This window comes from Crocuta crocuta, unplaced genomic scaffold (genome assembly GCF_008692635.1).
Source record: "Crocuta crocuta isolate KB4526 unplaced genomic scaffold, BGI_CrCroc_1.0 scaffold267, whole genome shotgun sequence".
In the NCBI taxonomy this organism is placed as follows: domain Eukaryota; kingdom Metazoa; phylum Chordata; class Mammalia; order Carnivora; family Hyaenidae; genus Crocuta; species Crocuta crocuta.
The window spans coordinates 3,180,090-3,191,302 of record NW_027531899.1 but is presented as its reverse complement, the minus strand read 5'-3'; the positions used below and the strand labels follow the sequence as shown (position 1 = coordinate 3,191,302).

Sequence of the window (11,213 nt, the reverse complement as noted above, 5' to 3'; positions counted from 1 at the left end):
TTTTTTAAGTTTATTTTGAGAGACAGAGCACAAGTGGGGGAGGGACAGAGAGAGAAGGAGACAGAGAATCCCAAGCAGCCTCTACACTGTCAGCACAGAGCCAGATATAGGCTCAAACTCATGAAACGTTGAGATCATTACCTGAGCGAAAACCAAGAGATGCTTAACTGAGTGAGCCACCCAGGTGCCCCTCCCATCATCATTAGTTAAGACTTTCCCTTCTCTGTTATGTAGTCTTGGCACCTTTGTTGTATATTAATTGTGTATATGTGAATTTATTCTGTTCTGTTGGCTTATATGAATATCTTTGTGCCATTACCACACTATTTTAACTGCTGCAGCTTTATAATCTATTTTTGAATCAGGAAATGTGTTACCTCCAGATTTGTTGTACTTTTTAAAGATTATTTTGGCTCATTGAATTGTTTTTTCTATTTCTATAGAAAATGCCATTGGGATTTTGATAGGGATTGTGTTGAATCTGTAGTATCGGGAGTATGGACATTTTTACAGTATTTTCCCAGTCCATGAACACAGAATATCTTAACATTTATCTTGTGTATCTTTAATTTCTTCCATCATTGTTTTACAGTTTTCAGTGTACAAGTCTCTCACTTCCTTAGTTGTGTGCTCCTAAGTATATTAGTCCTTTTGATGCTATTATAAATAGTTTTTATTATTATAAAATATTATAAAAATTATAGTTATTTATTATAAAAATTATAGTTATTTATTATAAATAGTTTTTCTAATTTCCTTTTCAGAATATTGTTAGTGTAAAGAAACAAAACTTATTTTTCCTGCAACCCATTTCCTGCAACTGCAAACTGAAAATCTAATTTGTTTATTAGTTCTAACAGTTTTTATGTAGAGTCTTTATAGAGTTTTCTATATGCCAGATATAGAAGTGGCAAGAGTGGGCATCTTTGCCTTCATGATCTTAGATGAAAAGCTTTCAGTTTTTCTTCAATGAATATGATATTAGGTATGGACTTTTTATATATGGTCTTCATTATGTTGAGGTAATATCCGTCTAGTAGTTTGCTGAGAGTTTTTAATGAAAGAGTGTTGAATTTTATCAAATGCATTTTCTGCATCTGTTGAGATGATCATGTAATTTTTATCCCTCTTAATTTTATCTATCACATTAATTGATTTTCATATGTTGGATCATATTTGCATCCCAGGGATAAATTCCACTTGATCATGGTGTGTGATCCTTCTAATGTTCTGTTAAATTCGGTTTACTAGTATTTTGTTGAGAATTTTTCATTAATATTCATTATGGAATTGGCCCGTCATTTTCTTTTTTTAAATGGTTTCTGTGTCTGGCTTTGGCATGAGGGTAATGGTAGCTTCATAAAATGAGAGGTTTCTCCCTCTTTTTTTTTTAATTTGTTTTAACATTTATTTCTGAGAGACAGAGACAGAGTTTGAGCAGGTTGAGGAGCAGAGAGAGGAGACACAGTCTGAAGCAGGCTCTAGGCTCTGAGCTGTTAGCACAGAGCCCAATGTGGGGCTCAGACTCACGAGCTGTGAGATCATGACCTGACCCGAAGTTGGATGCTTAACCAACTGAGCCATAAAACGAGTTACCCCAGGCACCCCCATAAAATGAGTTTTAAGGGTTGCCTGGTGGCTCACTTGGTTGAGCATCTGACTCTTGATTTCAGGTCAAGTCATGATCTCAGGATCATGGGAGCGAGCCCCAGAGTGGAGCTTGCTTGGGATTCTCTCTCTCTCTCCCTCTGCCCCTCTCCTGCTTGTACATGCACGTGCACTTTTTCTCTCTCTCAAAAACAAAAATGGTGTGGAAGCATTCCCTGCTTTTCAGTTTTTCAGCATGGATCCCGACTTGGGGCTGGATTTCACCACTGTGAGACATGACCTGAGCTGGATGGAATCAAGAGTCAGATGCTTAACTGACTGAGCCATCCAGGTACCCCGAAAGATTTTTTTATTGTGAGTCAGTGTCCTTACTAGTTATGGGTATATTCAGACTTGATGTACCTTCATGATTCAGCCTTGGTATTCTCTATGTATCTAGGAATTTATCCGTTTTTTCCAGGTTATCCAGTTTCATGGTATATAATTGTTCATAGTAGTCTCTTATGATCCTTTTTATTTCTGTAACATCAGTTATAGTGTCTCCTTTTTCATTTCTGATTTTATCTGAGGCTCCCCTTTTTTTTTCTTATCCTAACTAAAAGTTTATCAATTTTTTTATTGCAGTAAACCAACTATTAGTTTCACTGATCTTTCTTGTTTTTCTGTTCTACTCTGCTGGGTTCTATCAGCACTCCAAGACTGGTGGAATAGAAGCCAGTACCTTAGTCAGACCTCAAAAAAGTTGGAATGTTTGACATACAGTCACCTCTTTCCTTCTCCAGGGATGAAGTTTTTGTCCTAGTCACTGCATTGAGCAGGGCTAAAGGAGCTTTGGTTAGTGTCTGCATGCTATTTCAAACCAGTGCTTTTGTTCTCTGTAGTCCCTAGGGTTCTAGAGTATAACAAGTCTAATCAAGGCTCCAAAATGGTCAGTTAGGCATCACTTAGAAAAGTTGAGTCATTGTCTGTGCATTCCAACCTTTTTGTATTCAGGGAGAAGCTGGAAGGTGGAGGTTTCCCTCCAGTTGTGTGCCAGTATGGGGATCATGGTGAGAGAGAGCATGTCTCCAGTTTTCCTACTAGTTTTGATATGTCTGGCTTCACATTTGCCTAGTATGCAGGATTCTCTCAATTTCTGGATTTCTCACAAGGGGAATTGATCTGTGTATTGCTGTTGAGTTGATGTGTTTATTATGGGGGTCAGGAGAACCTAGCACTTATTATTCCATCATCTTGCTGATGTTACTCAACATACTATTAATTTTTGTAAGTTGCTCTTTAATGTCTGGCAATTTTACTGAAGTTAGGTTTGTATTCTCTTGATTTTTCTAGTTAGATCATCATATTATTAGATTTATCTTTTCCTTTCCAGTCTTCATACTTGTTATTTCTTTGCTTACGATGATAACTGAGACTGTCTTAATTGGTAACATTGGTAGTGGTAATATTTCTTTTTCCTGTTCTAATGGGAGCATATCTAGTTTCTTCATTTAACTGCAGTTTTTGCCATAATTCTGATAACTTTTACCAAGTTACGTCTATTAATTTGCAATGCTGATTTGCTCAGAGTTATCATAAATAGGTGTTGGCCACATCCTACAGTTTCTCTGTATCTGTCAAAGATGATCATGGTAGTTTGTGGTCTTATTTCAACAGCATTTATACCCTCTGTTGTATGGCCATTTTGGCCTGTGAGTTCATGTTCCCAAGAGATTATCAATTACCTTGTCTGGCAGTGTACCTGGGGAAGGACCAAGAGGTAGACCTAGGTCTGTGTCCCTCTAGGTAGATGTAAGAAATGGAAGGAGATAAGTTCAGGATGATGAGCCTTAAGACCTAAAGATTCAGTGCTGATAACTTTTATTTGCTGCTGCTCTGCCAGGTAATTCTTCTTATCAGGGTTTGATCTTTCAGCATTTACAAAGCAGCAACATCTATGGAAAAGTATGCCTTCCTTTTGTAATCCACCAGCTCTTGCAAGGGGGTTTTAATAGCGTAGGAGGCAGAGGAGCAGATGCCTGAGAGCTGGTGATCAGCCACATTCTTCTATCCAACAGGTATTTTTCTTTGCCATTAGGTTATCCTACTTACTCAGCAACTTGAGCAGTTGCCACCATTTCTATGCTAAAGGCATAGGCTGCAGTGGTCAAGGCAGCTCAGGGAAAGGCTAACTCAGAATTTAAAGACTGTACTACTAGGCTAGCCTCTCCTTGCCTCTCGTACCATCTTTCTAGGCAAGTAGCCTCCCTCCTGACACACACCCAAGTTTATATCAGTCTTCAGTCTCCATAGGATATTTCACAATTTGCATCAGTTCCACAAAACCAAATTCTCTGTAATTTCTCCAGGGTCAGTTGAGAAAGAAAGCCAGAATTTTGTGCACAGAGTTTAGAGAGGAACTTTTGGGGTTTTAAAAAATATTTTTTCATTATTATATTTTCGATTTCTAAGAACTTTGTGTGTATGTTAGTGTCCCTTTATTTAGTGTTTTATGCCTTTTAATTCTGTTATCTCTCTGAGGTTATCCATTATATGTTTTGACCTTTTCTTTTGTTCCTTGCATTGATTGTTCCCTCACAGATACTTTGTTCTCTTTTAGGCTCCTTTTCATGTTGAAAAACATTTCTTAAATGTCTGATAAACAATGGCTTACTACTAATTTTTAAGTATGAGATACTGAAAAGATGATTGGAACTTCTGTGTAATAGGGATTAGGTCTTATTTATTTTAGGATGATCTGGTTGGGTTAATATACTGGGGACTCCCCACTTTTGGCAGTTTGGTCTTTTCACTTGTGCATAATTTTCCCATGAGAAGAGACCTTTACTTTCATTACTAGTTGAGGGTGTTATGAGCCTATAGGCATTCTGGAAGTCAAATTGGGATGAAATCAACAGAATTATTTCAGTATTGTGACTTGCACAAATTATCTGATATCAAGTGGCTGTTTTACACTTCAATTAAATTCTGATACTATATGGAATTAACATCATATTCCACAAGTTAAAGGGCAAGGTACTCAACAAAACTGCCCTTAGTTCAGACACCAGTTGCAACTGGGATCCCCAGGCTACCTATACTTCTGCCTGTCCAACTGTAAATTTAGAGTTTCACACAACTCCTCAGGTTTGATGATTCATTAGAACAACTCACAAAACTCATGAAAAGCACTGTACTTCTGATTACCATTTTATATAAAGGATACAATGAACAGCTAGCTGAAAAGGTACATAGGGCAAGGTCTAGGAGGTGCCAAGCATAGGAAATTCTTTTCCCATGTAATCAAGGTATGCCACCTTCCTGGTACATCATACAGTCTAGAAAGCTTCCCCTAGTCCTTGCTCTGAATTTTTTATTGGGCTTTGATTATGTAGTCATTAGTGGCCAAGCCCCTTCCTTGAAGCCAAGTGCCCACTGTGAAACACCTCAATAGCAAAACTCAGAGGGATAATCAAAAGGAGCTTGTGGGTAAGAAAAGACTGTCCCATCAGGAAATTCTAATGGTTTGTGAAGCTCTGTTCCAGGAACAAAACTAGATATATTATTTTATCACAAGCATATATATTTTCTGTTAGTCTTTTGTCCTCAGTTCAGTACCCATACCCACAACTATGTTGTGTATGTCTGATGTTCCTGAGTCCAGATTCCCCATGGTTCCATTTTTCTATGTTTCTAGTTTTCTGTGAGAATAGGGAAGTATAATCCTGTATAGGATACATGAAGGGATCCTAGGCATCTCACTACTAATATAATCTTTGAATTCATACTTCAGCTTTCACCATTCTGTGTATTCCACTATTAGAAGTACCTGATGCCTCCAGTCCCTGTGCATTTGTAGGGATCTGTACTATGAATTAGTGCTGTGGAATTCATCCACTGTAGGCTCAGTTTGACTTTCTGTAGTCTGCAGACTCACTTATCACTCATTCATTGGCTTTCTAGCTTTTAAATTTTATTGCTACTATCACTTCTCCAGTATTCACTGTTCTAGTGAGGTTTTTCTTTCCTCTTGTTAAGCTTCTACTGTAATTTTCTTGTGTATTCATGAACAAGCAATGGTAAACTCTTATAGTCATTTAAAAAAAAGTGTTTATTTTGAGGGGGGGGGAGGAGGGGACGAGAGCGAGAATCCCAAACAGGCTGTGTGCTGTCAGTGTGGAGCTCGACAAGGGGATCAGACCCACGAACCGTGAGATCATGACCTGAGCCAAAATCAAGAGTTGGATGTTTAAATGACTGAGTCACCCAGGCACCCCCCTAGTCTGTCATTTTTAACAGAAATTATGCCTCCTTTTAAATTAAAAGTACAATTGACCCTCATTACTCACGGGTTTCATATTTATGAATTCACCTACTCACTAAAATTTGTAACTCAGAATGAATACTTGCAGTGATTTCATGGGAGACATATGCAGAATGACAAAAAATGTTGACATGGAGTTCCTCTCTTCTCACAGAGTATATTTTATTCTTAATCTCTTCTTTCTCATATTCAAGCTGCCTCCTTTCTTAGTCAGTGCCATGAGAGAGATTCCATTCCTCTTTCTCCCAAAGTCAGCATTAGAGAATTCCAGGACTAACTAAGTTTCAGTGAATACCCCAATATATCAGGCTGTATCACCTGCCTACCATTCTTGCCAATTTCATTCAGCACCTTAGACTTGCTGTAGGCTATACCCCAATTTGAATTTGCCAACAGCACACCCTTTGCACAGTCTCTGACTGCACCCCCCACCCATTTTTACATTTCAACACATTAGTTCCTCAAGTCTTTTTTTTTAATGTTTGTTTTTCAGAGAGAGAGCACGAATGGGGGAGGGGTAGAGAAAGAAGGAGACAGAGGATCTGAAGCAGGCTTGGTGCTGACAGCAGCAAGCCTGATGCGAGGCTTGAGTCCATGAACTGTGAGATCATGACTTGAGCCAAAGTCCGATGCTTAACTGACTGAGCCACCCAGGTGCCCTCCTCAGTAATCTTTTTGTATAGGTCAGACAACTGTCCACAAATTACAAGACATACAGTATGATGCTGTGTGTGAGGATATATGCTTATAAACATGTATATGTGATTAGAATCACTGTATACTATAGAGGGTGGCCCTGAATGGGATGTATTTATGGAAGTTTCAGGTGATTCTGATTCACATCAAGTATTTCAAGATAGAGATCCTTTATTTCTCTAATCACCCTCTTGAATTCCTCTATTGGCTCTCTTCAATGTCCATGCTTTTGTTATCAGTTTAGAAAATTGCTTAGCTATATTTGAGAATTGTTTAAGCATTTACTTTCCTAGATATTATTTTCACCTTAATCTCTCTCTTTTTTAGAAGTTTTAATCTTTTCAAGATAGGAAAAATGAACATACACATTTTTATTTTCTTTCAGATCTGGAATCAATGTGTGAGACCAAGATATTATCTCTAAAGAAGAGACATTTTAGTCAAGTAATATTTCCCCATGAAGACATGCCCACTTTTATTCAGCCCACATTTCTTATTCCACATCAAAAAATTGTTAATGAAGAGAAATCCTGTGAATGTAAGATATGTGGAAAGGCCTTTAATCAGAACTTACAATTTATTCAACATCAGAGAACTCATTCTGCTGAAAAAAACTACCAATGTAAAGAGTGCGGGAAGTCCTTTAGTCGTGGCTCACTTGTTACTCGACATCAGAGGATTCATACTGGTGAAAAACCCTATGAATGTAAGGAATGTGGCAAGGCTTTTAGTTGTAGTTCATATTTTTCTCAACATCAGAGGATTCACACTGGTGAGAAACCCTATGAATGTAAGGAATGTGGAAAAGCCTTTAATTATTGCTCAAACCTCAATGATCATCAGAGAATTCACACTGGTGAGAAACCCTATGAATGTAAAGTATGTGGAAAAGCCTTTACTAAGAGTTCACAGCTCTTTCCACATCTGAGAATTCATACTGGTGAGAAGCCTTATGAATGTAAAGAATGTGGGAAAGCCTTTACTCAACACTCAAGGCTTATTCAACATCAGAGAATGCATACTGGTGAGAAACCCTATGAATGTAAGGAATGTGGAAAGGCCTTTAGTAGTGCCTCAACACTTACTAACCATCACAGAATACATGCCGGCAAGAAACTCTATGAATGTAAGGAATGTGGAAAGGCCTTTATTCAGAGCTCAGAACTTATTCAACATCAGAGAATCCATACAGATGAAAAACCTTATGAATGTAATGAATGTGGGAAGGCCTTTAATAAGGGCTCAAACCTTACTAGACATCAAAGAATTCACACTGGTGAAAAACCCTTTGATTGTAAGGAATGCGGAAAGGCCTTTGGTAGTCGCTCTGACCTTATTCGCCATGAAGGAATTCATACTGGGTGAAAGATAAAGTCTGTTCATAATCTTTATAATAATAATCTTAAAAACAGATAATGGAAAAAAAAGATAAAGCAGTGTAGTAGTTTTTTGGGCTACTGTAACAGTATCAAGTACTTCAAAATTGGGTGACTTAAAACAACAAATTTATTCTCTCACAGTTTTGAAATCCAAAATTGTTGATAAGGTTAGTTCCTTCTGAGGACTTTGAGGGAGAATCTCTTCCATGTCCCTCTCCTGGCTTCTGATAACAGCAGTGTTTGACATTTCTGTCTTGTAAATGCATCACTCCAGTCTCTGCCTCCATCTTCACATTGCATTCTCCCTGTGTATATCTGTCTCTGTATTGTATAAGAAGAGACTCTTATACAGGACATGAGTCCTATTGGATTAGGGCTCACCGTGATGACCTTATCTTAATTGATTACATCTGCAAAGACCTTATTTCCATGTAGGATCACATTCACAAGAGCCAGGGGTTAGGGCTTCAACATAGTTTAACCCATAACACTGTTAACATTGTTTTTATATATAACTTGTTAAATGTATTTTCAAATGTAAATTTAAGGTTTAAATTACACCTGCCATCCCTCCAAAAATGGTTCTGTCTCGAGCTACTTCTTAAATAATTCTTTCCTCCCCCTTGTTTTATTCTGTTTCTTGGTTATATATTTGTATTTATATTGGCTTAGTTTTAGAGCCATCTTTTCTAATGGTCTGTCTGACTTATAGATCTGTTCATACCAATACTACACTGTAAGTTATGTTACATGGGCTATCTTTTAATTCCTGGCAGAACTGTAACTTTGTTTTTGAAGGAAGCTCTGCTCTTTTTCCCTTTTGTAACACTCATATTTTCATGGTGTTAAAAAACACACACACACACAAAGGAAATAGATGATCTGTAAGCCTTCCAAACAGAAATTACTATTTTCAAATTATTACAACATATCCTTCCAGACCTTTTTAGTGTAATCTGATGTGTATGCTGTATCATAACCTGCTTCTATCATGCTACTCTTTCAGTAAGTATAAATGTTTATTTATCATTATTTTTAATGGTATTATAATACTCTTTTCTATGATAGATTATCATTTTGCTAAATACTACTGGCATACTTTTGGTGCTCACTGAAATTCTACAGTTATGAAAGTTGCCTTCTAAATACAAATTTAGTGCTATTTTATTTTGTTTTGTTTTTCTTTAAAAACATTACATTTCAGTATCGAAATAACTGATCAGTATTTTCTCCTTGTAAAGTATTGCCAATACTCATCGTAACCACTGATAGCAATTTGTTATTTAATCTTCCAGACTTTTTTAAAAAACTACTTTCGCTTACAAATATGTGCACATACAACCAAATACCTAAATACTTTCAATACTTGTAGAAAAGTTAGTGCTGCTTTATAATTTTATATGTGTATGAATGTATATACGCACACTAATGTGTGAGTTGGATTGCTGCAAGGATTAAATGAGTTAAGAAATGTAAAATGGTTGGGATTGTTACTAACATATGGTGACTATCTAGCAGATGCTATTTAATACTAGTATCAATATCTTCATTATTATTTGTGGAAAGGATGTTAACCATGTTATACACCTTAATTGACATCAGAGAATTCATAATGAGAAAGACCAATGGATATAATGTTTGGAGAAAAGCTCCTCACCAACATTTATTCTTTATTCAGCGTGAAGTTTAAAAGGAAAAAGGGGTGCCTGGGTGGCTCAGTCAGTTGGGCGTCTGACTCTTCCATTTCAGCTCAAGTCATGATCCCAGGGTTGTGGGGTCAGGCCCCACGTTGGGCTCTGAGCTAAGTGTGGAGCCTGCTTAGGATTCTCTCTCTCTCCCTCTGGTCCTCTCTCTTGCTTATGTGTTTTTTCTCTTTCTCTTTCTCTCTCTCTCCCAAAAAACACCAAAAAACCAAAATAGTGGGGGCGCCTGGGTGGCTTAATCAGGTAAGCATCTGATTCTGTTTTATGGTTTTAGGCATGCTGACATTTAAACACCAAGAGATTATTAATAAATGAACTAAATGTATAAGACTAAGAGCAAGAAGAGTAACATCAAACTACATTCCAATGTAGAAAAGGTATTAGTAAAATTAACAAAAATAATTCAAGGAAAATAAAATTATTTCTTTGACAGAAAAAAATACATATAGATAAAAACATTGGTAATTCTGATGGGAAAAAAGAGGACACATGAGTACATGAACTATGGACATGATTAGGAGATTATCATATTTACTAATGTCTGGAAATTTAGACAAAGTATGAGATATTTGTAGGAAAATGTAATTTGTCAGAATTAAGAGATGTAAACCCTTAATAGGCCAAAATGATAAATGCAGGGGGAAAAATGTTTTAATGTAGTCAAATAGCTCCACTTAAAGAGATCACCAAGCCAGATCATTTTATCAGCAAAATCTATCCATATTCAAGGAACTTCTAAATCAAATGAAGTAACAAGCTTGCCATTTGTTGCTGTGAATCTTCCATATTCCTGATGTCAAAATAATTAGATCACCAAAATATAATTTAGTATCATATAGTACAGAGTGAACAAATTTATTCTAGCAGTCTGTTAAAATAATACAAAGATTAACCACAATCTGAACCCATTACCTGAACTCAAATCAAATACTTTAGATAAAACCTTAATTATCACATTGTAAGTTGGGATAGCAAATTAATCTAGACCACTGACTATATTTGTATGGACTGCAAACTAAGAATGGCTTTCACATTTTAAAGTGGTTGAAATTTTTAAAAATATGTATAACATGAAATTCAGTGAAATTCAATTTCAGCATTCATAAATAAAGTCATTAAAACAGAACGACATACGCTCACATATTTTCTGGCTGCCTTCACACTACAAAACAATTGAGTACCTCTGACACACCAAGTGGTTTGCAAAGCCTATAATATTTACCATCTGGCCCATTACAGAAAAAGTTGTCAACTCTTCGTCTAGTGACTTCCTAAAAAACATTGATTTGGTTAACATAGTATTCTATGTTATCCAAACCCAGAAAACAAGTAGACTTTGGGTAGGGAGGAATTCTTGAAATGCAACAAAAGATGATTCTGTGGCAATTCTGGATTTTGTATATCTAAACTCCATAACAGGGGCGCCTGGGTGGATCAGTCGGTTAAGTGTCTGATTTCAGCTTAGGTCATGATCTCACAGTTTGTGAGTCTGAGCCCTTCATTGGGCTCACTGCTGTCAGTGCA

The 11,213-nt window shown here is 36.8% G+C and overlaps 1 protein-coding gene across 1 annotated transcript in view; it reads left to right on the top strand.

Annotated features, from left to right (window-relative positions):
- ZNF829 (zinc finger protein 829) overlaps nucleotides 1–10,818 on the top strand; it is a 24,582-nt gene extending 13,764 nt beyond the window's left edge. The window contains exon 5 of the mRNA XM_077773772.1: nucleotides 6,993–10,818. Within this exon, the coding sequence (XP_077629898.1) occupies nucleotides 6,993–7,972 (980 nt within the window). The 3' untranslated portion in view covers nucleotides 7,973–10,818. The remainder of the gene's footprint in view (nucleotides 1–6,992) is intronic.
- Nucleotides 10,819–11,213: the final 395 nt, after the last annotated feature.